Source organism: Giraffa tippelskirchi, chromosome 8, assembly GCF_054371585.1.
Source record: "Giraffa tippelskirchi isolate mGirTip1 chromosome 8, T2T-mGirTip1v1.2.pri, whole genome shotgun sequence".
Taxonomy (NCBI): Eukaryota; Metazoa; Chordata; class Mammalia; order Artiodactyla; family Giraffidae; genus Giraffa; species Giraffa tippelskirchi.
The window spans coordinates 143,364,962-143,390,405 of record NC_137282.1 but is presented as its reverse complement, the minus strand read 5'-3'; the positions used below and the strand labels follow the sequence as shown (position 1 = coordinate 143,390,405).

The 25,444-nt window shown below is 47.5% G+C and overlaps 4 protein-coding genes and 1 non-coding gene across 24 annotated transcripts in view; 2 read left to right on the top strand and 3 right to left on the bottom strand.

Annotated features, from left to right (window-relative positions):
* The window catches only part of ZFP57 (ZFP57 zinc finger protein), a 35,175-nt gene extending 30,403 nt beyond the window's left edge, over positions 1–4,772 (bottom strand). For 12 of the 20 annotated variants that reach the window (XR_014062878.1, XR_014062887.1, XR_014062884.1 and 9 more), the window contains exons 1-2: positions 4,111–4,772; positions 900–975 (exon numbers count right to left, since the gene is read on the bottom strand). The gene's annotated coding sequence lies outside the window, so the exon portion shown is untranslated. Of the gene's footprint in view, positions 1–899; positions 976–1,880; positions 2,255–4,110 lie in introns of those variants that run through there. The other 8 variants (XR_014062879.1, XR_014062886.1, XM_081522962.1 and 5 more) reach the window with 2 other exon arrangements.
* Positions 4,773–4,877: 105 nt separating this feature from the next.
* On the top strand, positions 4,878–8,297 carry POLR1H (RNA polymerase I subunit H). The gene is made up of 5 exons (XM_081522979.1): positions 4,878–4,944; positions 5,138–5,292; positions 5,531–5,631; positions 6,053–6,162; positions 8,069–8,297. Exons 2-5 carry the CDS (start codon positions 5,157–5,159, stop codon positions 8,091–8,093), a joined length of 372 nt encoding a protein of 123 aa, XP_081379105.1. The 5' UTR covers positions 4,878–4,944; positions 5,138–5,156; the 3' UTR covers positions 8,094–8,297.
* A 3,149-nt stretch (positions 8,298–11,446) lies between these two features.
* On the top strand, positions 11,447–14,549 carry PPP1R11 (protein phosphatase 1 regulatory inhibitor subunit 11). Its single transcript, XM_081522978.1, has 3 exons — positions 11,447–11,697; positions 12,754–12,862; positions 13,297–14,549. The coding sequence occupies exons 1-3, from the start codon at positions 11,629–11,631 to the stop codon at positions 13,497–13,499; spliced, it is 381 nt and encodes a 126-aa protein (XP_081379104.1). The 5' UTR covers positions 11,447–11,628; the 3' UTR covers positions 13,500–14,549.
* RNF39 (ring finger protein 39) lies at positions 14,486–19,844 on the bottom strand. Its single transcript, XM_081522976.1, has 4 exons — positions 19,378–19,844; positions 17,674–17,696; positions 17,409–17,500; positions 14,486–15,953 (listed from the first exon to the last, which is right to left on the bottom strand). Exons 1-4 carry the CDS (start codon positions 19,741–19,743, stop codon positions 15,373–15,375), a joined length of 1,062 nt encoding a protein of 353 aa, XP_081379102.1. The 5' UTR covers positions 19,744–19,844; the 3' UTR covers positions 14,486–15,372.
* Positions 19,845–21,922: 2,078 nt separating this feature from the next.
* On the bottom strand, positions 21,923–22,029 carry LOC145519234 (U6 spliceosomal RNA). Its single transcript, XR_014063651.1, has one exon. It is a non-coding gene; the product is annotated as a U6 spliceosomal RNA (small nuclear RNA).
* Positions 22,030–25,444: the final 3,415 nt, after the last annotated feature.

Here is a 25,444-nt window from a genome sequence, read left to right as displayed (position 1 = left end):
ATGCGTTCCTGGTGATCTTTAATCTGCATCTGTTCTCTCTCATTTACTTGCTTTCTTCTCTGTGTGTTCTGGATGCCATGCTCTTCCGGCACAATTCTGGGAAATTTTATTTCACTCGAGTGTGGCGGTAATTGTTTAAATGTTTTACTCTTAAACTCTCTGACCTGTCCACCTCGATGTATGTGCCTTTCTATGTGTTTCATTTCTCTCTCAGGTAGCAAGTAATACCGTTTTTGTCTCTCTATGCTTTGGGTTGTTTTCCCCTCCAATCTCTTCTTGATTTCACTGCCTTTCTCTTGTTCTTTCATCGTTTCCATTATTATTTTATTATAATAAGACTCCGCTTTGGCAAGCCAGTAGTCAAGGGAAAGCCCCTGCTCCCTATAAAGCATTTCATACTCCTCTTGATATTTTTGAATTATCAGTTGTTTTGCTTCTGGTGTATGTATGCCACCTAGATTCTGTCAAGGTGAGGTGCAGAATTTTGTAATATGACCAACTTTTTACTTTGAACATATTTAAACAGGAGCCTATTCTCACTATTGACACCAAGAAAGGACCATGGCAGGGGTAGGGGTGGGGGAAGAAAGGACCATAGTCTTTCATTAACTTTGGAGTAACAGGGATTTTACTTCCATCACTCCTAGGTGAGCCTGCAAGCTCTCAAAGTTGGTGTTCTTACCACCAAAATCAATAACTAGTTGTTTTGTTTTGTTTTTAAATAGTGTTGGGAGTTTTAAAAATAATACTTTGTTTTGCAGGTAAAGATTTAGCTGGAAAATATTTGCCAGTGTGGACACATTACTGCAAAGTGTCACTTGGGTGGCAGTAGGATTTTAAACCTAACTTTCCTTCTTCTAGTCTTTTCAAACGGTATGATGTCAGGATGATTTATTTACCAATATTTTTTTCTCCAGTGGAGACTGTTGACCTGCAGCAATCCTAGGGTCTTTTGATACTTTAGCCCAGGCCAATCTGTAAGATAAAAAAGTAAAGGTAAAATAGAAGGTGGGAGATGTCAGAACAAATTTGCCCTCGTATCAACTGAATCAAAAGAACCCAACTGTTTTGGCCAAGGCCAGAAGGCAATGGCACCCCATTCCAGTACTCTTGTCTGGAAAATCCCATGGATGGAGGAGCCTGATAGGCTGCAGTCCATGGGGTCGCTAAGAGTCGGACACGACTGAGCGACTTCACTTTCACTTTTCACTTTCATGCATTGGAGAAGGAAATGGCAACCCACTCCAGTGTTCTTGCCTGGAGAATCCCAGGGATGGCGGAGCCTGGTGGGCTGCCGTCTATGGGGTCGCACAGAGTCGGACACGACTGAAGCGACTTAGCAGTAGCAGTAGCAAGAGCATTTCCCTCAGAAAGAAAACACCTGGGAATATGTAGGACTACAGCAGGGCCATTTTCTGATGAGAAACCATGACATTCCTATAGTGACAAATAATGAATACTGTTTTAAAAACAAGGATATATAAATAAGAGCATACAGTCATCCCTCAGTATTTGTGGACCACCCTCCCCACCAATGTCCCTTGGTTCCAGGACCTGCTTCCTCCAGATACCAAAATCCATGTGCTAATTCCTTATATAAAGTGATATCATATCTGCATATAACCTTTGTGCATCCTCCCATATACTTTAAATTATCTCTCAATTACTTATAATACCTACTACAATGTAAATAGTTGTAAATACAATGTAAATACTATGTAACAGTTGCCACTAAGTGGCAAGTTCAAGTTTGGCTTTTGGGAACTTTCCATAATTTTGTTTTCCCTGAGTATTTTCCATCCACAATTGAATCTGTAGATAGGGAAACCTCCAATATAGAGGGCCAACTGTAATCCTCTCATATAAACTTAAAAGCATACTTCTCCTGTGGACTCAACATGAACCATTCTGAATCTTGCACCAGGGACGGAGCGTGGGAAGAGACAGGCTCCTTGGTGAAGCGTTGCCCAAGCACATTTACAACACACTGCTCAGTCTGGCTTCCTCCTTTGTCTTCTGGGATAAGTCTAGACTTCGGTGTTATCAGTTCATTCTCTTTGTACAGTTTCTTGAGCCGGGCCCTCTCTGCCTCTATCGCCACATACAGCATCTCTGCCCTATGATCTTTTGTTCTGAAATTCTATTCTTATTTGTTCGCTCTTTGCTTGCCTGCCTTATTCTGCCATTCTTCAACCTAAATCCATTGAGACTATTCCCTGTTGATCCACTAGGGATGAGAATCTGGGGTCACTCTGGGTTTATTTACAGGCTGATGGCAACACAAGTGAAGACTACCAACTTTTTGTGTGTCATCTCTGGTCTAATCTGAGTTTACTGTGAGGTCATATTTAAGCCACTAAGGATGCCTGGCATCTCATCTCTGTGCCTTTATTTATACCATTTATGGTTTACACAGCATGGGCTTTGAAGCCTTATAGGGCTATGCCTGAATCCTAATTCCACCATTTCCCAGGTGTGTGAATCAGGGCAGGTAACTCAGTCTTTCTCTAAATCAGTTTCCTCATCTATAAAATGGAAATATAAGACAAAAATTTGCCTCTTGGAGTTATAAAGAACAAATGAGAATTAAAGATCCTGGCACAATGCTTTATATATGGTAAGCTCTCAATAAATGGCAGTTGTCCAACCTCCTCAGGTCAAGGCTTGACCATAAAATCTTCCCACTCTTCATTTAACAGCAATTTTTGCCTCCCTATGAACATAGTATTTTTTACTTCTACAACTCATCTGAAAATCAATCCTGGTTTCCACTGTGATATCTGTATCCATATATCACTTTTAACATTTTGGTGCTGAAATTCAGACTCATAGAGTAGGAGCTATAATTTTTTTTAACTACAAATACAGAAATCTATCTATCATATTAGAAAGGATCTGATATCAAATATTGGATCTCATTAACCTCTTGGGCATATTCTTACTTGCCTGACTACATATATTTATTTTGAGATTTTAAAAATATGACCACCTTACTTTTATTTCGGTGTACACAGTACCTAGCACAGTACCTAACATTAGAGTCTGTAATCCCAAGTTCTCAAAATTAATGATTTGTTGATTGGTGATTATCCTCACCACAGAATATGAGCATCTTCCTCTCTCACATTCCCCATAATACTGTATCTTTTTATTGAAACATTTAATAGATAGTCCTCCTTGAAGTATACAGGCATATCTGTTGTATATGCCTTTCCTGGGCTCTCACATTTTGTCCTGTAAGTGTATTTTCATTGCATTCTAATTATTCATTTGTATTCCTTAAGGTCAGAGACAGTTTTTAGCTTGACGGCCACAATTTCAGCTCAAAGACTGGCATATGTGCTTAATAAATACAAACGGAACAGACTGTTGAGCTTTTGTTGGGAAAGAGTTCTGCCTTATAATGCTTAGTTACTTTACTGCATTAGGACAGTATTCAACTCATTGTGGCTCTTCACTGAGTTTTGTCAATGCAGCCATGAAATTAAAAGATGCTTACTCCTTGGAAGTAAAGTTATGACCAACCTAGACAGCATATTGAAAAGCAGAGACATTACTTTGTCAACAAAGGTCCATATAGTCAAGGCTATGGTTCTTCCAGTAGTCATGTATGGATGCGAGAGTTGGACTGTAAAGAAAGATGAGCGCCAAAGAATTGATTCTTTTGCACTGTGGTGTTGGAGAAGACTCTTGAGAGTCCCTTGGACTGCAAGGAGATCCAACCAGTCCATCCTAAAGGAAATCAGTCCTGGGTGTTCATTGGAAGGACTGATGTTGAAGCTGAAACTCCAATATTTTGGCCACCTGATGCAAAGAGCTGACTCATTTGAAAAGACTCTGATGTTGGGAAGTGGAAGGGGGTCCGCAACTGAAAGCAAACCTCGACAGTCTTCGCCGTAAGGCTGCTTCCTTGACTAATGCTAACCTCCCTCATCTGACAGGCATCTAAAGAGGAATGAGTCCCAATCTCTTCTGTTCCACCAGCTCCAAAGTCTTGAGCCCCTTCCTAAGTGTCCTACTTCATCCCTGCTTCCTTTCGTTCCTAGTGACTAGGCATTCCTCTTCCGCCTTCACCCTTTCCACTTCATGCCCCGTAAGAGGTCGACTTACCCTTTCCAAAGGCCCAGTTCAGTTCAGTCGCTCAGTCGTGTCCGACTCTTTTTTGCAACCCCATGGACTGCAGCACGCCAGGCTTCCCTGTCCATCACCAACTCCCGGAGCTTGCTTAAACTCACGTCCATCGAGTCGTTGATGCCATCTAACCATCTCATCCTCTGTCATCCCCTTCTCCTCCTGCCTTCAATCTTTCCCAGCATCAGGGTCTTTTCCAATGAGTCAGTTCTTCCCATCAGGTGTCCAGAGTACTGGAGTTTCAGCTTCAGCATCAGTCCTTCTAGTGAATATTCAGGACTGATTTTCTTTAGGCTTGACTGGTTTGATCTCCTTGCAGTCCAAGGGACTCTCGAGAGTATTCTCCAACACCACGGTTCAAAAGCATCAATTCTTCGTCGCCAAGGGCCCAGCACTCGAGCCAGGCGGTGCTCTGCAGAGCGCCCTTGCTTGCATCGCGAGGTCGAGGAGCGCTAGAACTGTAACTCCCAGAATGTTTCGCTTTGTCTTTTAAAAAAAAACACCAACTCAGGAACAGAGGAAGTTGTGGTTCCCAGAACTGGGTACTGAGAGGAAAAACAACCGGAGGCTCAGCTTCAATCACCTGTTTTCTTATCCAACGTCACAAAACCAGCCTGAAGGTAGCGCTACAACCTTCCTTCAAAGAGGTTCCTCTCCCTCCGGAGACCAAGTTTGCGATTAATTATGACGTAACAGCCAATCGACAGGCCGAACGACTGGGCGCTCTAGCCCGCTCTGCTCTCGCTACTCCGCTGCCGCGTAGAGCCGGCGTTCTAGCTCGCGGAGTTGGCTTCCTCTTCTCGCCTCTCCCAGGTAAGCCCCCAAGCCGAAGTATCGGACCCCGGCTTGGAATTCTGGATATATGGGCTCCTTGGTCTTAGAGGCACAGGCGTACGTGGGAGAAGGACTCGGGTTCTGTATGCTTAGGTCCAGGGACAGAATAGTAATGACCCTTCAGTGGGGAGGGAGCTACTCTCTTTTGTTAGCAATCTCCTCTCCTTCCCAGCCCTCGACCACCCTCCGTCATGGACCTCGCCGGCATCTGCTCCAGCTTTCAGTCGGACCTGGATTTCTGTCCAGATTGCGGCTCGGTCCTGCCTCTGCCCGGCGCTCAGGATGCGGTCGCTTGTATCCGCTGTGGCTTCTCCATCAACGTGCGAGGTAAGGGGCTTGTACGCAGCAACCCCGGCAGAGGGCCCAGCGTGAAAGGGTCAGTGGCTTGAGGACCCTAATGTCGGTTGGATTGAAGAGGGGGACCCTGAAACAGGGAATCAGGCACTTTTGGCCTTGGGTCGAAACCTGAAGGGAAGAATATAAGGCCTCCTGTCCTAACCGAGAGGGAGTTATGGGTGTCAGCCCTCCTTACTGCCTCCACAACCAATTCTTACTGCTTGCGCAGACTTTGAGGGGAAGGTTGTGAAGACCTCAGTTGTGTTTAACAAACTGGGGACAGCCATGCCTTTGCCGATGGAGGAAGGACCTGAGTTCCAGGGACCCGTGGTGAGTGAATGACATCGAGGACTGGCTCCATCAAAGGAGGGTGGGAAAGAAATGGAGGGGCGATTGCTCAGATCTGGAGAGTTTTGTACCCAATTCCAAGAGAGAAGGGTGTGTACTGTGCTGAGTCGTGTCTGACTGTTTGCGACCCCGTGGACTGTAGCCTGCCAGGCTCCTCTGTCCATGGAATTTTCCAGGTAAGAATACTGGAGCAGATTGCCGTTTCCTCCTCCAGGGGATCTTCCCGAGCCCTGGATGGAACCCGAGTCTCCAGCATTGGCAGGCGGGTTCTTTACCACTGCGCCACGTGGGAAGTCCTCTAAGAGGGAAGAGGGGTCTTTAAAACATCAGAGTCTGGGAAGTGTGACTGCCCGATGTCTGTGAGCGGAAAGGGGAATTATTAATCCCACCAGTTGCTTCCCAGGTTGACAGGCGCTGCTCTCGATGTGGGCACGAGGGAATGGCATACCACACCAGGCAGATGCGATCAGCCGATGAGGGGCAGACTGTCTTCTACACCTGTATCAACTGCAGGTGCGTACCCTTTCCCTCCTCTCTGCCCTTTCTCAGTCTGCTTGCGACTAAACAAATCCAGTGATTTACTTTTTGTACTGAATAAACAGTTGTGTTCTTTGGTCCCATCCCTCTCTTCTGTACAGTTAAAGTAATAGGGAAACTTGTGGTCGTTTTTTATTTTAGAAAATTACACTTTTCTTATCCTTTTTATACTCAGTGAATTAAACCTTTTAAGATATTTAAAAGGAAAGGAAAAAAAATATAGAAGGCAAATGTTGCTTGATGATCTGGTTGTTACTTACTGTTGCCTCTTCCACTGTACTCAAGGTAGTTTTACTTTGGTGAGAATTAGTCATGGGTGATTTAAAGAACATGATCCTCTGAATAGTTTTGAGACCTCCCCTTTGTCTTTGGTGTTCTGTGGTTTCACTACAGTACATCTGGATGTGGCTTTCTTTTGTTTATCATGTTTAGGATTTGTTGGGCTTTCTGAAAGTAAAGATTGATTTTTTTTTTTTCTTTTCCATCAACCTTGGAAAATTATCTGCCATATCTCATTGAATATTGCCTTTACCTATGTTCTCACATTCTGGAGTTCTGATTAATTAGTTGTTTATTCGACTTTACCCACTAGTCCATTTCTCTCACCCTTTCATAATTTTCCATCTATTTTCTCTTTATATTGCTTCTGGGTAAATTCTTCTAGTCTTCTTCTACTTCACTAATTTTGTCTTCAGTTTATGTCAGTTATTGTTACTTAAAAAAATTTTTGAGTTCTGCTTATTTTTCAAGTATCCTCAATCATTTTTAATAATGCATGATTCTTTAATCCTAAATTATTCTTTAATTCTTACATATATTATATTTAAATATATTAAGCATGATATTTATATTCTGTGTTTCCTAATTCTCATACCCACAGTTTTTGTGGGTCTGATGCTGCCATTATTCCTCTGCAGACTTTCTCATGGTGTTTTTTTTTTTTAATTTTTTTTTTTTTTTGCTTTTTTGTTTTGTAATTTTTTAATATAAGCTTAGATTTTTTAGAATTTGGACGATGGAATTCTTTGAGGCCTGGGGTGAAAACTATATTCTTAGCATGTGTTTTCCTCTTCAGGTGCCTTGAAGCACTACCAAGCTGGAATGACTTTAAATAAATTCTCAGCTTCATGTGTTTTGTAGCAAATAGGTAGTATGGATTTGGGCTGCAAATCCAATGTAAGGCCAGCTTTTGGTTAGAAATTCTAGAGGGAAATTTTTTTATTTTTTCTCCCTCTACCTAGTGAGACAGTCAAATTCCTCTTTTGCAGAGTTGGATTTTTTTTTTTCTTGTTCACTTTTATACACAGGTGTAGCCCTTTGGGGGTTTCAAACTTATTCAGAGTATCTCTTATCAGACATTGTAGGCTTGTCTCTGGTTCGCTCATGTGGCTATCAAAACAGCAAGGGCACCAGCATACCAGGGGCTTCAGTTTTAATGTACCTGTCTAGATTCCTGGTTTTATATACTTTCATTCAGTGTGAAGATTGCCTTTACTTTCTTGCCTTCTCATCAATGGATTAAAAATATTTATAGTTAGAAATGCCTTTGGGGATTATTTCTCAGCCTTACCTATTTATTTTCTTAACATTTTTTTTTTTTTAATGACCAGAAGTTTTTCATTTTTATGAGGTCTAGTTTATCCTTTTTTCTTTTATGGCTAGTGCTTTTTGTTTTCCTAAGAAATCTTGACATAATTCATAATTTGCAAGATACATTTTTAATCCCAGCATTTTTAATTGTCTTGAATTTGTGGAGGATTGTTTAGGGGAGCAAGCCCTCTATGGTCAAAAATGAAAGTCCTTCCTTGATTATTTCTTTCATCTTACACTGCTAGTACCTCTTCTTTTGGTCAAATATAACAAGTCCTTTCTTTCTCTATAGGTTCCAAGAGAAGGAAGATTCTTGATTTTTTTTCTGAGCGACTCAACAATCCCTTTCTTACTTGGAAGCTGAAGGATATTGGATTCTTAGGTCCTTTGTCCATCTCCCGATTGCAGTGTTCTGCTCGCAGAGGAAAAGCAGATCGTTGTGTGTGGATTACCACTGTCCCCAGAGTACTCCTACCCTAATTGAGTTTCCTTATTAAAGTTATATTTTTCTATAAGAGCCAGACATACGTATGTTATTTATAATCTATCTTGTTCCAAAAGAAATTTATATTAGCTTAGAGAGATATATTCGTTCTCTCAACAAATATATCAGTGACAAAAAGGGAATATAAATAAGTACAGCAGAAAGAAAAAGGGGGAAAAAAATAAAAAAACAAGAATAAAAAAATGGAGCCAGGAATGAGGCTAATAACATAAAAAGGCAAATATAAGTATTCCCTCATTATCTAAATCTTATTTAGTTCCTGAGTTTAGGGAAACAAAAAGTGGGAGTTTGGATAGTGGGCTTCAACAGAAAACTGTGAATCAGATTCATTTGATATGTAAGTTTGGACAATAAAATCTACACTCAAAAGACACAGGTGGACATTCTGGAAATTTTTTTATTGCTCTTAAGATGATGTTATATGTATATATATATATATACACACACACACACATTTTTTACACTGTAACAGATTCATATATAGAAAAGTAGAAAAAGAAATCAACAGGAATCCCACTCCACGATGATTTTTTATTTTAATGGGCTTTACTCTACATGCTGAGTCGTAGCTTACTTTTTTCAGTTTGAGCCAAAAACTTTAAAGGCAAACAAATACTGAGTCCAGGCACAATCAGCATATTCAAATTTCAGCCTGGGAATTAGTATTCCTGCATTCTTTGGTTTAAGTAGTGACCAGAAGATGACAGTTATGATTATCTTACAGTTGTGTGGCCCTTTATATTTTGGGAGCTCTCATGAGTTTGAGCAAGCTCCAGGAGTTGATGGACATGGAAGCCTGGCTTGCTGCAGTCCAATGGGTCACAAAGAGTTGGACGGGACTGAACGGAACTGAACTGAATTGATATACTATCCATGGCAACTTAGACAGATGGGCAAGATAGTTTCCTCCACTGTATGTTTGAACATTTCTGGTAATTGACTTTACTGCCCCACTCCTGAAATCGAATAAAATCTGTTCATGTCTCTGCCCTACTTTAAGCCTTTCACTGACTGGATAAAGTCCAAGTTTTCTTGCAAAGTTTACAGGGCCTCATAACCACGCCTACCTGTCAGTCATCATCTGGAACTCTCCTTATATCCCTGCAATACAGGAATGCATTTTTTTCAGTACACACAAGTACTTTATACGCTGCTTTCTTTACCTAAAAAACTCTGCTTGCCTGTTCTTTACCACTCTTTTGCTCCTTGAGAAACGTACACGTATTTTTATCTTACAAACTGGCTTATATTGTAATTTATGAACTTCCAGATGTTCAAGTTGGATTTAGAAAAGGCAGAGGAACCAGAGATCAAAGAGCCAACATCCACTGGATCATTGAAAAAGCAATAGAGTTCGAGAAAAAAACATCTGCTTTATTGGCTATGCCAAAGCCTTTGACTGTGTGGATCACAACAAACTGGAAAATTCTTAAAGAGATGGGAATACCAGACCACCTGACCTGCCTCCTGAGAAATCTGTATGCAGGTTAAGAAGCAACAGTTAGAACTGGACATAGAACAACACATGGTTCCAAATCGGGAAAGGAGTATGTCAAGGCTGTATACTGTCACCCTGCTTAAAACTTATATGCAGAGTACATCATGAGAAATATTGGACTGGATGAAGCACAAGCTGGAATCAAGATTGCTGGGAGAAATATCAATAACTTCAGATATGAAGATGACACCAACCTTATGGCAGAAAGTGAAGAACTAAAGAGCTTCTTGATGAAAGTGAGAGAGGAGAATGAAAAAGTTGACTTAAGACTCAACATTCAGAAAACTAAGATCATGGCATCTGGTCCCATCACTTCATGGCAAATAGATAGGGAAACACTGACATTCTTTATTTTGGGGGGCCCCAAAATCACTGCAGATGGTGACTGTAGCCATGAAATTAAAAGATGCTTGCTTCTTGGAAGAAAAGTTATGACCAACCTAGACAGCTTATTAAAAAGCAGAGACATTACTTTGTCTAGTCAAAGCTATGGCTTTTCCAGTAGTCGTGTATGGATGTGAGAGTTGGAGTATAAAGAAAGCTGAGTGCCGAAGAATTGATGCTTTTGAACTGTGGTGTTGGAAAAGACTCCTGAGAGTCCCTTGGACAGCACCAGTCCGTCCTAAACGAAATCAGTCCTGAATATTCATTGGAAGGACTGATGCTGAAGTTGAAACTCCAATACTCTGGCCACCTGATGCCAAGAACTGACTCATTTGAAAAGACCCAGTGCTGGGAAAGATTGAAGGCAAGAGAAGGGGATGACAGAGGATGAGATGGTTGGATGGCATCACTGATGCGATGGACACGAGTTTGAGTTGGCTCCAGAAGTTGGTGATGGACAGGGAAGCCTGGCGTGCTGCAGTCCATGGGATCGCAAAGAGGTGGACACGACTGAGAGACTGAACTGAACTGATGACCATTTCTATGTTTAATCTTTCTCATCTCCACCCCAGAGCAAGTGTAGGCAGTATGAGACTAAACTCAGTTTCACAGATGAGTCTTACATCTATGTTAATATTCTAATGTCTTATATCTTTGTTAGTATTTTTGCCAGTCTTTCCCATTAGTTGTTGTAGACTTGGAGCTAAAATGCAGACTCTAGAATGTTTCATGCGATAGTGACAGGAAAGAATCCATGTTGAAGTGCCCTGCTCAACCCCTACGGGGACAGAGGGAGGATTAAAACTCTTAATCAGTGTGTTTCCAGCTGCTTCCAGGTGCCGACTGCCTAATTCCCAGACAAAACAATAAGAAAACGAAGTTAGACTGTGGTAGGTTCATTACTATTGCCCCTTAGTTTTTTTCGCCCTCCCCCCCGCCACCCACACACACAAAGGATGGCAATGGGAAGGACTCGGCTACGGGACGTCTGAACCGGGTGCGGTACCCAGTCTTCAGGAACAGGCCCAGCTCTAACCTCCACCGCGGATTTCTGCTCAGTCTCTGCGTTGCAAGACAATGCAGTCATTGCTCGCCCCGCCTCCTGCTCCCGTACCGAAGTGACGCCTCTTCCGCCAAAGTTGTGGCGCCTCCTTGCGGCGCCTGCGCACTGTCAGATTACGGCGGAACTAATCCGGCGACCCGGAGCTTAGAAGCTTTCAGTGCCAGGAAGAGAAAAGGGGGACCACAGAACGCGTCACACCCGGAAGTAGGGAGCCGGAAGTGGGGTTGGACAGGTTATCCCCAGGGGTGGGGCAGCGGAGGCCCAGGAGGAGGGGGAATAAAGAAGGTGGAGGATCCTGGCTGCTAATCTGAATCGATACCGATTCTCTTAGACCTCAGAGACACAGAAAAGACAGAAGGGTGCCTCATCCCCTTTCCTCCGCTTCTCTCCTCAGCCTTAGCCATGGCGGAGGCAGGGGCCGGGCTGAGTGAGACCGTCACTGAGACAACGGTTACCGTGACAACCGAGCCCGTGAGAAAGGCGGGGGGCGGTACTGTTTAGGGGTCTGGAAGATACCGGGAGGGAAGGGATAGGGCTTTGGAGAGTTGCTGGATGGGCTGGGCCTGGGGATATGGGAGGAAGTGGGTTTGGGAGAACCGCAGGGTATTAGGGATGTGGTGTGTCAGAGTTGGTGCAGAAGGCTGGTCAAGTGACATGCAATAGAGTTAAGATGTAGGTGATGCTGCTTGGGATGGTGGTGTGTGTAAATACTGAAAGACCGGGAACTTGGCGATTAATGAGCAAGGGATGTGCTGGGGGAAATGAAGGGTTGTGTAAGAAAGCATGGTTGGAAACTGGCTGTAGGGAAATTTGACAAGAAGTATGCTTATCAATAAATACTTCTTGAAGGGATTATTGCAAAGGGAACCAGAGGGAATGAGGGAACAAGAAAAGGGAAATGATGAGAATATTTTGAAAAATCAGAGATGTAGAGAAAAACAGCATTTTTGCAAAAACATTTCTTTCAAAGGGAGAAGTTCCTGTCGGGCTTAATAACCCTTGGATTAAGGGAGTTTAGAGTAATAGTTACTAGAGATGCCAGGATGCTGGAGAATAGGTGGATAACAGGTGGGGAGGGCTGGGCTTGAGGATGAGAGATGTGAGAACAGAGTTATTTCTTTAATGGTAAAAAGAAAGGGGGTTCTGGGAAAAGAAAGGGAGATCAAAGTTTAGGTGTTGGTGACTGAGAAAATAATTTCCATGTATTAATACCACCAAGGATGATTTGGGGAGGAAGACGGAGGAACAGCGAGGATTATATTTTCCTTTGAAGATTTTCTGGGACTTTCCCTAGGTTAGGAATTGTATATTCTCTGTATACTAGTGGCTACTAAGAACAGAATTCCTCAAGGGACTCCTTGAGGTCAAAAACCTGTTCTATCTTCTCCCAGCATCAGCTCCTCTGTTGCTGTGTACTTGTGATCCTGATTGAACTGGGGAAGGGAAGAGAAGAGGCCACAGGGAGGAAGCAGGAAGAGTTAGTAGGAGGGGACTAGCTAGGTATGTCTATCCTTCTTAACCTTCCAGGAGAACCGGAGCCTAACCATCAAACTTCGGAAACGGAAGCCAGAGAAAAAGGTGGAATGGACGAGTGACACTGTGGACAATGAACACATGGGCCGCCGCTCATCAAAATGTGAGTAATTGTTGCCCCACAGTAATGCTGGAGTCCTGGCTCCCCTCCAGAAGACATATCTTTTGCCTTCTGGCATTCACTGGCCTTCCCGAAGCCCCCAGATGCTCACTGTCCTGTGGCTGCCTTGGTAGTTCTCTGTTATCAGGGAGAGGAGATTAAAGTTAGAGGGAAAGAGGTAGGGAGGGGCTTAAATTTCGATGTGCCAAGGCCTAAAGTCAAGAGGTATCTGAAGTGGGAGAAGAGGAGCTTTGGATTTCCGGCTGGAAAGGCAAGGTGGGTGGGTGACAGAGTCCCAGGGTGTAGGCCTGGGGAAGCTGGATCTGGAAGGCAGAAGGAGAAAATGGTGGGAATTTTGACAGATCCAGTGGGAATGGAACTGACACTACATCTGAACTCTTCCTCCTTTTTCACTGGGCTCCTCCATCCAAATCCAGGCTGCTGTATTTATGAGAAACCTCGGGCCTTTGGCGAGAGCTCCACGGAGAGTGATGACGAGGAAGAGGAGGGCTGTGGTCATACACACTGTGTGCGGGGCCATCGCAAAGGACGGCGTCATGCAACCCCAGGACCAAGCCCCACCACCCCTCCCCAGCCTCCTGACCCCTCCCAGCCCCCTCCAGGGCCAATGCAGCACTAAATTCCTCGCTCCCCCACCATTCCTGTGTCTGTCTGGCCCTGAATGTATTCATGTGGCTACTCGGGGACTAAACCCATGATTTGATCCCTTCTCCAGCCCCCTCCTCCTCTCTCCTCTGCCTGACAGAGGGAAGAGGGAGAGGAAGGTGGACAGAGATCCTGGAATTCTGACTTGCTGCTATTTCAGAACCCAGGCTTCTGGGTTCCCCCAGCCCTCACTTCTCCTTACAATACCCAGCCTTCTCTCTCCAGGGATCCAGGCATCTTGATCCCAACCTTTTTCCTTTGTTCTCGCTGCCAAACTGCCTGTCCTGGGATCCAGTTATCTTGGCCCCTTGCACTCTCTACTTGAGTTCCAAACAGTTAAATTGGGTTTCCAGCAGCCCCAGCTTTCACTGCCAGGGTCCTAGTCAGATTCCAGGCAATCTTGCTCCAGCTACGCTTGTTAATCCTGGCTTAGAGCTCTTCCACTAATGTATTTATGTCATCCTAACTCTTAGTCCTTGCCTGTGGGATGTGAGGTCTTCTGTGAGACCTCAGGGCTCCTAGCCCTTTCCCTCCTCTCCTGCCCACTTCCCTCAAGCCCTTAAGAGGAGTTAGGAGAGAGGGAGGTCTTTGTCATTCTCACCTTTAATGAGAAATGGAAAAAAGAAATGGGCATGTCCTCTCTCCTCACCGTTCTCATGTGACTAGGGTTTCTGACAAAACTGGCCCCAAGACTAGTCACTTAGAGCCCACTATCTCCTCAGCCTTTGGTCTTCCAACTTAGGAGACAGATCCAACCCGGCCCCAGGGGCCTGGGTCCCTGGGAGAGAATGGAAAAGGGAGGGAGCCAAGAGATGCAATCTTACCCCTTCCTTCCAAGGCCTTGATGTCTCTCCCAGCCCAGATATCCAGCCCTCCCAGCCCTCCCCACCCCTTACTGGGATCTGGATATCATTTTCCAGGCCTTTTGCAGTGCACAGTTGCAGAGATCAGTCAAATCCATACCACCACTGAGATCTCATTTATTGCCACAGATGCACAAAATAAATAACCCAACATCACAAAATGTGTTAAATATGGACCCATTTATACATATGGGGAAAGAAGTGAGGCTATATATACAAGGGCAAATTTGGGGTGTCTGGGCCATTCCCAGGTTGAGAAAAGGAGAGGTAGCACCATTGGTTCCGTGTTAATGAGTATGTGCCATGCTCATATGGAGCTAGTTGTGGGGCTGGTGGGGGAGCAGGTTGTTGGTTAAGAAGATTCTTAACAGGAAATGGCTGTAAGCATGGAAGGTCGTCAGAGTGGAACAGAACTGTCCTGCCCCCCCATCTCCCAAAAAGAGAGAGCCCTAAGGCTCAGGCCAGAGTTAAGCCTCTTGTTTTAGGGGAGGAAGGTTTCGTTTGTCTTGAAGAGAAACCTCAGAGTTGAGGAGGCAGGGAAGCCCGAACCTCAGAGCTGTGGAGAGGGCACCGTGCTCTTCTTTGCCAGGAGGAGGGGCAGGGGTGGGAGGTAAATGTTTGACCAGCTGGCCCTCTGTGTATTAAAAATGGGCCATTTACCAGTACTGGTGGGGCAGGACCTGTTCCCCAATCAAGCCTAGAAATATAGAAGGGGAGGGATCCCTAGGGGAAGTACTGAGATAACCGAGCAGGAGGAGCATCCCAAGACGGGGCCGGGGGGGGGGGGGGGGGAGGCTCAGGAATTCAGCTTTGGGCATGGATGTGGAAACGAGGCCAATTGAGGTCCTATTTGGAGAATATGGGGGGAGGCCCGGGGTGCTTCTCAATACACTTGCCCAGTGGGCGCGGACAGGATCCCTGGAATGAGTAAGGATGTCCGTGCTCATTTGGGCCAGGCCAGAACGGGGGTTGTGGGCTAGCTTCTCAGCCTTCCGCGGGCACGATGCGGAGGTGGGCGCGGGCGTCGCGGGTGCACAGCAGCGGGAACACGCGCTCCCCGAGGGGACCGGGCGCCTGGAAGGCGAAGAGCAAGTCGAGGGAGCGGCCGTCGTAGAAGGCCACGCGGCCCCGCTCCCAGTCCAAGTCCACGCGGATGCGCCGCGGCGGGGGCCTGGCGCCGCCCAGCGGGGTGGGCTCCGGGGCGGTGAGCGCCCACAGCCGGCCACCGCGACCCTCCACGGCCCACACGGCCCCCGCGGGGCACAGCCCTACTCGGCCCTTGCGTCGCACCGACTCCCCGGCCGCGCCCAGGGCGTAGAGGCTCTCCCCGTCGTCCTCAGCCTCTCCGGAAGAGTCTCCACGGGAGGCGGCGTCCGCGGTCTCCACCTCCCAGCAGTGGCGGCCAGCCCCGAAGCCTTGCGCGCCCAGTACTGCCGGAAGCTGATCGAAGCGCGCCGGGCCGTCGGGGGGCGCTGGTGTCCCCGGTGGGGCCAGTCGGACGCCGCGGCGGTCCTCAGAGACAAGCAGGCGGCGGTGTGCGGTGCCAGGATCCAAGGTCAGGTCGGCTGGAGAGAGGAAGGCACGAGGAAGACCGTGTGAGAGGTCTTTCCCAGGCGGAGGCGGGGTCGGACGCGAGAGGCTCGCAACAGCGCTCTACGAAGGCGGCCGTAGGACCACGGAGGGTGAAGGCGAATGAAGAGTAGGCCTGGGCAAGACCCCGCCTGCGCTGATGGGCCACTTCCTTCCGGAGAGTTGGGCCTGGAGAAGGACCCTGCCGGCCCAGGGCAGGGGCATAGCTCAGAGTTCACGGAGGGGTTGCCTGGTTTGTGGGCTTGGAGAGAGTGAAGCTGGTCTGACTTCTTGGGAGCAGGGAGGACCGATACCTCAATCTGCAGCATCTGGGACAGGGCGTGGGAGCTGGGTCAACAGGATGGGAAAGGTGGAGCTTAAGAGAAAGACTGATACCAAAACCATCACCCCCAGTGGCGGTGGTGGGGAGGAGGGCAGAAGGAGGAATCCGAAGTATCCTGAGAAACCAGCCCACCACCCACAGGAATAGGTGGAGACAGGCCTTGTTCTATAGGCAGGGTGGGGCGGAGGAGAGAGAAGGTGGTGATAGCCGAGGGACCAGAAAGAAGTAGTCCTTGGCCTTATGTGTATGGGGTGCTTTGAAGAAAGATTTCTGGACTAGGGGTACTAGAAGCCATCTGGGTTGGTGGGATGGTGGGTGTCCAAGAGGGTGGAGCACCTTCTCTAGGCAGTTTAAAAAAGGGCAGAGGGCAGCTGTGGGAGTGATGGAAGGAACTCCCCAGAATCTGCAGAGAAGGCCCAGAGCCTTAGGAACAAGGAGACACGTGGGTTCTGGGACACTTCTGGAAGGGAGTGATGAGAAGTGGTAGCAGCAGAGATTCCTCAGAAGCACCTGCCCTCCAGGGGTCTGTTGTGTGAGTGTATGAACAGGAAAGAGGGGAAAATGGCTGGAACATGAGGGTTAAATCGTGTTCTCCCCACCCCCCCCAAAGATATGAAGTCCCCCCCAAGACCTCAGAATTTGACTATATTTGGAAATAGAATCTTTATAAAGGTAATCAAGTTAAAATGAGGTCATTAGGGTGGACCCTAATCCAATACAACCCCATGTCCTTATAAAAAGGGGAAGTTTGGACCCAAAAAGTATGTATAGAGGGAAGTGTGTCTCGAGGAAAGACACAGGGAGAATGCCATCCACAGGCCAAGGAACACCTGAGGCTACCAGAAGCCTGAGGCTACCAGAAGCTAAGAGAGAAGTCCTGGAACAGATTCTCCCTTTCAGTGATCAGAAAGAACCAATGCTGTTGACACCTGACTTCTATTTCTAGGATCATGAGACACTAAATTTCTGTTAAGCCACTTAGTGTGAGATGCTTGGTTACGGCAGCCCTAGGAAATTAACAGAGACATCAAAGGACTGGATCATATTTGAGAAAAGGGAACAAACCGAAAAGTCTCTCATTTAGTTCCCTCTCTTCCACCCTCCTTACCCGTCAGTCTGTGAAGCATGTTTTTGACCACTGGGTAATCTTCAGGGAGCTCCTCCTCTGAGTTAGATGCCTTGGGCGTTGGGGCATCAAACCTGGAGGGATGAGTTAGAAGGGTCAAGAAATTGGTAGACACTCTCTGCCCTGTGATGCCTGCACCCTTCCCCCACTCAGATCTCTGGGGCAGAAAAGGATGTGGTTCCTGTTACAAGGTGATGGGTGTGGCCGCTGGTAGTGGAAAGGAAGAAACAGTAAAAATGGAACTCACCTTCTCCATGTCATCTTCATATCCTGGAGTGGACAGAAAAAAACATGGGTGTGAGCTCTGGGCTTCATCCTGAGGGGAGCTACCCCTGCGCTCAGGTGGCTGGGTCTGTTCTGGTGAAGGCCCTCTCCACATCTCAGAGTGATCTCACCTCTTTAGCCCCATGTGCTCCTTATTTCTCTCCGGCTCCCCCTTCTCCTTGCATGGCCTTTCTTTCCTGTCCATCACCATTTTCTCATCCCCCTAACTCCACCCCCCACCATCTGCCTCCCTCACCCCAGAGCCACTCAGTTCCCCTTAACTAGTCTCATCCTGGCCTTTTCCTGCCCCCCCCCCCCCCCCCCCCGTCCTCACCTTTCCCTGCTTCCTCCCCACCTCCCTTCTCTGTGTCAATGGCCCCTATCCTCATCCACCTTCCTGAGGGTGTATCCCAGATAAACATCCTGCTTTATCCATCACAGAGACCAAACACATACCTAGAGTCCTTAGGCTAAGAGTTCGTTTACAGAAGTCTTATAATAAAACCGCTTCCCCTCTTGCCATAAAAGCCCAGTGGCGTTTATTGGGCCTTTTGTTCTGTGTCTCTCTACCCTGACCAAGGAGGCAGCTGGACTTGGATGTGTCCCAGAAGGCCCCGCCGACCTGCAGGGCTCCCTGGGAGCCAGGAGAGGGCGCGGGATGCTCCCTCTCCAAATTCTAGGGTTCCCTCTTTCCATTTCTCTGTCCAGTGGGGAAGACTGGGGCAGACCAGAGGGATGGTGAAGGGGAGAGAGGAAAGACAACTTGTCTAGTTATGCCAATTACACCTAGACTAATTAGGTATATGTAGACTTCAAAGGGTGGAAACAAGACTCTAGACCGGCTCGGCTGCTGGCGAGAAGCCAGTAGGGAATCCGGGGCGCCTGGGGGTCCGGCAAGGGAACCGGGATGGTTGACAGCCAAGGAGTCAGGGGCTCAGGAGAGACGCGGGAGAGTCGGAGGGTGGGTGATCAGGGTGGGAAGTGGAGAGGAGCCAGGGGTCCCCAGTCTGTTCTCCCGGACCTTGCCTTCACCCGAGACCGCCTCTGCCTGGGGCCCTGGGAGGAGCTGAGAACAACAATAACAACACAGCAAGGTCTAGACGGGAGCCCGGGGACCTCCTACCCCGGGATGCTGCAGGAAAGTTTGGACCCGCCTCTCTTCTTCCCTCCTTTTGACAGCCGCCTCCTTCTCTCCTCCACTCCCGCTTTTTCTCCGCCCTCCCTCCTGCTCGTCCTCCCCTGGGGTAGTTCCGATCTCCCTCACCAACCTCCCAGGCCCCTGGCTCGCTCCCGCCCCCGTCTGCTCCGTCCCCGCCGAGCCTCCTCCTCCCGGGCGCTCAGTGGCGTCTTTCCCAGCTTCCCAGTTCGCACGCTCTTCGCAGGGCCTCGGGGGTCTCCCCGCGTTCTGTCTAGTGCCCCAGCCCCTTCTCTGCCTCCCCAACTCCCTCCCTCCAGCCCCTCTAACAAGAGCCGGGCATCCGTCCAGCCCCCTGGCCCTGGGCACAGCGTCAACTCCTTCCCGACACCTCTCAATTGACAGCCACCGCCCCCTCGTCCTCAGCTGGTCTCGTCCCAACTCCTTTTGCCTAAACTTCCAGAAGGGCCCCGGCTCGGGAGGTGCCGTTCCCTCCCGCCTATCGCCCCTTCCGTGGACAGCTGCGGACTCGCGAAGCGCACCCCGCCTCACCTCTCCCTGCGGGTCCAGGCAGCCCATGGTAGGGATGCGCCCGCCTCGGCGTTTCCCCGCGCGCGCCCCGGACTCGGCCACCTTCTCCCGCAGCCCGCGGCTGATGCGCACCTCCACCGCCAGCCGCACGTTAGACCTCAGGCTGCGGCGGGGACACGGCAGGCCGCAGCATGGACAGGCGGTGGGGGGCGTCTCGGGGCCGGTCGCCGGCGGGGTCCCCCAGCGGCGGGCCAGGCACGCGCGGCAGAAGCTGTGCTCACACGCCAGGAGCACCGGGTCCTCGAAGGGGCCCCCGCACAGCGGGCACGTCGCCAGCTGCTCCAGACGCTCCACCAGCCCCGGTCCCAGAAGCTCAGACGTCTCCATGGGGAGCCAGCGCCCGGGCGCCGTCCCCTCCGCGACCACCGCGACCGCCTTCGGGCGCGCAAATGGCGGTGCGCCTCGGCTGCTGGCTGTGTCTCTGCCCCGCCTTCCACCTCCCTCATTAACTTTCTGGCGCTCTCCTGGGATCGCCTCTGTCTTCGACCAGTCTGTCTCCGCCAATCTCCCCACCACATCAGGCTTTATAGGGAGGGAGGAGGCCCCTGCGGGAGGTAAACATCAGGCCTTGCGTAACACCCCATCTGGTTCTCCCGCTTCCCGGGAAGGTTCGGGGGAGGAGGGTGGAAGGGACACCTAGGTCTCGAGCAGAGCAGGTGGTCGCTAGGAGGCGCTCTGGGGGCAAGGTAGCAAAGTAGCAAGGTGTGGGGTGGGTAGCCCGTGTCACCACCCCCCCACCCCACCCCATAACCTCTCTCAAGAGCCGGGATCTCGCCTTCACCTTGGCCTGCAGCGTGCAGGTGGGCAGGGTGCCCAGACTCGCTTTTGGCATGTGTGCCCACATCGCCAGGGTATGAGTCATTCCAGGTGGCTGGCACACCTACTACATCTGGGGGGCTGGGGGCACTGAAGACAGATCTGGTTTGTGTGGCTTTGGCAGGCCTCTGAGTGCTGGCCTGTGGCTGTCATTCCAGCCGCCTCTCTCTGTCTTCCTGCCTTACCTATTAAGGGCTTAAGGACACCGAAGCTCTGGGGTAAGGGGTGGGGAGCAGGCGCCCACACTCCTGCCTCTGGGAGTCCGGGTTGGTCTCTCTCTGCTCTACCTCTGGCTGGCTCCCAGGCCTCTCTTGTTTCTCCCTATGTCTCTCTTTATATCTGTTTCTCTCTCTTTTCCCTGTGTATGTTTTTATTTCCACTTTTCTCTCCTCTCCTTCTTTGGTGTGTACCCAAAGGTTATCTATTTTCACTCTTTTGGTCAACTGAGGCCCAGACAGCTGGCATTGTCAAGGTCACACAGGCAGGTGATGACCCGAAGTGAAGCCATGCCCAGATCTTCTGATGTATGGCCTTGCTGTGACTCCACCCTACCCCTCTTTAATTTCAGATCCCTAGAACTCCCTTCTACATTTTTTAAAAATTATTTATTTATTTATTTTTGACTGCACTGGGTCTTCGTTACTGCACACAGTCCATCTCTAGCTTCAGTGAGCAGGCTTCTCATTGCAGTGTCTTCTTGTGTTGTGGGGCCCAGGCTCAAGGCACGTGGGCTTCAGTAGTTGTGGCCTCTGGGCTCTAGAGCACGGTCTCAGTAGTTGTGGCACAGGAGGCTTAGTTGTCACATGGCATGTGAAATCTTCCCAGACCAGGGATCGAACCTATGTCCCCTGCATTGACAGATGAATTCTTAATCACTGGACCACCAGAAAAGTCTTCTCTTCTACTTTCTGATTTTTTCTTTTTTTTTTTTCGGATTTTTCCTCATGCTGTGTTCCATTACCTCCATCTCTGTCTCTCTCCTCCTCCGCCCTCCTCTTCTCTCCTCTCCATCCTAGTTCCTCTGCCTCTCTCATGCTAGGCCATTCTGTCTGGGTACTCCTGGGGGGTTGTGAATAAGTAAACATTCAGATGTCTACAACTGCAGTCACACACTGTTAGGTAGATACCCTCATATAATGCAAAACCACACATATGCCACAAATAGTCTCATACATACTGTATCACTGGGATGGACACCCGGATTATTTAGGGACAGATAGACATACTGGAAGAAAACATGCAAAGACACTTTATCATTAGGTTTATTGTCAACAAAAACAACAATACAGCAACAGTAAGTCTTTATGGGGCAGAAACAGGTTATTAGGCAACCCCTCCAGGCATCCTTCTCCCCCTTTACTTATCAGGAAGACACTCAAACATGACACTCTGATAAACAAAGTACACAAATGAACACACATACACTCATCTTGAAACAAACCTCCCTGCTTCTTGCTCATAAAATGCACAGCTACCCAAGCAAATGGCTACAGATATGACCAAAATCTATGTTATGAAATGGTTTTCCATGTTATGATAGGAAGAATAACGATCCCCCCAGAGATGCCCATGTTCTAATTCCTGTGAACATGTTACCTGTGGCATGGATCCTGTGAACATGTTACCTTACATGGCAGAATTAAGCTTGCAGATGGAATTAAGGTTGCTAATCAGTTGAGTTTTTTTTTATTTAAATATGGAACGCTTCACGAATTTGCATGTCATCCTTGTGCAGGGGCCATGCTAATCTTCTCTGTATCGTTCCAATTTTAGTATATGTGCTGCAGAAGCGAGCATTCAGTTGAGTTTTAAGTAGGGAGGTTATTCTAGATTATCCAAGGGTCTTTAAAAGTGGAGGACAGGGCCTTCCCTGGCAGTCCAGTGATTAAGACTCCACACTTCCATTGCTGCGAATGTGGGTTGGATACCTGGTCAGGGGACTAAGAATTGGTATGCATTGTGGTGCGGCCAAAAAAGGTGGCGGACAGAAGCAGAAGAGGACAATCTTCCTCTTTGGATTAAAGAGTCACGAGAGTACTCAGCTTGACACTGCTGGCTTTGAAGGCTGAGGATGGGGAGCCATGAGCAAAGGAAGTAGGTGGCCACTAGAAGCTGGAGAAGGCAAGGAGGTGGATTCCAGATGGAGTCCAGCACTCTGACACCCTGTAAGACCCATTTTAGGCTTCTGAACTACAGAACTATAAGATAACAGATGTGTGTTGTTTCACAGATTTCAAACAAAAGTTTATGATACTTTGTCTTTTTAATTTAATTTATTTTTTGGTTGCACTCGGTCTTCATTGCTGCATGCCAGCTTTCTGTAGCTGCTAGTGAGCAGGAGTTACTCTCTTATTGTAGAGCATGGGCTAGAGACCACACAAGCTTCAGTGGTTCAGTAGTTTCACTGCCAGGAAATGTCTCACTTTTCAAGACTTTCTCCCTTCCTTGCTAGAATCCCCAACAACTCTACACTTGATCCTCTAATTCTCCCTTGGGTTTATCCTATCTTCAGAGAAGCGGATGGGCAGAGCTGATTTTTGGTGTGTTGGCTTGGCTTGCTCTAGTTAACCATGACTGCATCCTGCCTCTTGGATAGCACCACATCTTCTTAATACAGGTGTCTCCTACATAACTGTTCCTACCCCTTTCCAACTCCATCCAGGATATCTGCTTGTGATGCTGTGGAATGTTGTAGTCAGACACCCGTGCGTGGCAATGGAGATGCTAAAGACGGGAAGGCCTTGCATAATTCCCTCATTTCTTTTCCATCTCTTCCTTTTTTTTCTTCTTTTGTTTATTTTTCAGTCTATCTCTTCCCCATGTCAGTAAATCCCATCTTTTATTTTTTTTAAGAATAGCTTTATTACTTTGCCAGGCAAAGGGAGCCAGACCAGCTTCTGCCTTGAAAAACTATGTATCTCCAACATCCCCATGTTATTAAAGAGCCTACAAGTCTTTAGGAGCCTTGGAGGGGAAAAGGCAGGTATGAAAAGGTGTTTGGGAGACTGATGACAAGCCAGCCATGGCCCCTGCCCTTAGGATGTATGATAAGGCAGGTAAAGTGTATCCATCATCAATCGAAATCTGCCATTACTGAATCAGGGAGTGTGATGAAACAAATAAGGTATCTCCATCATCGACCAAGATCTGTCATTACTAAATTGTAAAGGTGTGCTGAAGGGAGAAGAGTGAGTGGAGGGTTTTGTTTACAGGTCAGAGAATGAATGGAAACTATTTCAGGAAGGCTTCCTGGAGGAGGTGGCTTGTAAGTGAAGGATGGGTTGGGTTGAGTTGGAGAGAAATGAAAAAGCCTGAACAAAGCATGTGAAGCATCTTGGGGAAAAAACTGAAAGTGGGAAAAGAGGCCTAGGGGTAAGGAGCATTGATGAAGGAAACCATTATTCTTTCTCAATTCCCACTCACTATACTCCTTCCCAAAGAGTTTCTTCAACCTCGATTGCTTCCAGAAATACTTTAAAAAAAAAAAAGAAAGACTGCTGTTTACAGTGTGCTTTAACATGACTGATCCTAATAGAGCACGACAACTTTCCTATTCAATGGCTCCAAGAACTCTGGGCAGAACATCCTCTGAGGCTCAGGGCAGCCTCAGGAAGTATGAATTTAAGACTGACATAGAGGACAAAGATTAGGTCAGATTAAATGGGAAATCCTGATGCTCAAAAATGTGACCAGGGTTATATAGGACTGTCATCCATATTGCCTGATCTGTTGTTTAGCCATTTATCAGCTGTAGGGTTGAGAATCCAGATATTTTACAGTGACAGCTTGGATTCCAGCGTGGTAAGGGATTTACCTGGGCTCAAACAGCAAGTTAGAGACAGAAGTGGGACTGAAATTCAGATTTCCCACCTCCGAATTCTATGCTCTTTCCCTTAAGCATTACCTCCTCTCTTCTGAAACTTTATTTTCCCTCCTGGAAGCCTCCTTTGTCCCTCTCCCTTTAAATCCATGCTTAAGGCTAACAGTTTCTCCCAGATGTTGCCTCTCCTTCAAGATCATTCAGGAGGCCCTTTTATTCTCTTTCCTTCTGATAACCCTCCATTAATATCACTTACATTTCTTTATCTGTCCTTTAAATTCCCCCTTAGACATTCACTAATCATTTTTCTCTTAGTGTCCTCTAGGCATTAAGAGCTGCTTTCATTAAGCAGCTGAGCTTTAAGAGCTGAGCATTCATTCATCCATTCATTTAATCATTCAGCAACTATTTATAAAGCAGTCGGGAAGATCCCCTGGAGAAGGGAATGGCTACTCACTCCAGTATTCTTGCCTAGAGACTCCCATGGACAGAGGAGCCTGATGGGCTACAGTCCATGGGGTCGCAAACAGTCGTTCATGATGGAGTGACTAACACAACATTCTATATGTCAAACACTGCACTAGGAGTGAGGATACACTGGTGAACAAGCCAGCCATGGTCCCTTATCCTCTGGCAATTTAGATCTTATTGGGAAAGAGCAACAATAAGCAAGTAAACAAATAAATTAACAAGATAATTATAGATGTCATAAGTTCATTGGAGAATATAAAGTAGATAATATAAGAGGAATTAACTGGAGGAGATGTGCACTGCTTTTAATAGGCTGTTAGAAAAAGCTTCTCTGAGGAGGTGACATTTAAGCTGAGCTCTGACTAATGAGAGGAAGCAAGAAGTAAAAAGTTGTGGGAGAGCTTTCTAGGCAGTGGGCACAGTAGGTGCAAAGGCCCTGCAGAAGGAAAGATCTTGATGAAGATGGCATGCTATGAGGTGTGACAAGAATGGTATAAAGAGACACTGGAGAGGTACTAAGAAACAAGCTGTGCAGGGCCTTAGGGACCAGATTAGAAGTTGGGTTTGGTTCTACAAAGTGCAGTGCCACTGAAGGGCTTTCAGTGGGGGGTTTATAGGGTCCAGTTTGTGTATTTAGACATTCCCTTTGGCCTAGTCATCTTTTCTTTTCATTTCCTTTTTTAACTCTTGTCCTACTTCAACGTATTCAAGGTCAGCATCTTGGAACTTCCCTGGATGTCCAGCGGTTAGGACTCCGTGCTTTCACTGCAATGGGCATGAGTTTGATCCCTGGTCGGACACAACTGAGCGACTTCACTTTCACTTTTCCCTTTCATGCACTGGAGAAGGCAATGGCAACCCACTCCAGTATTCTTGCCTGGAGAATCCCAGGGACGGTGGAGCCTGGTGGGCTGCCGTCTA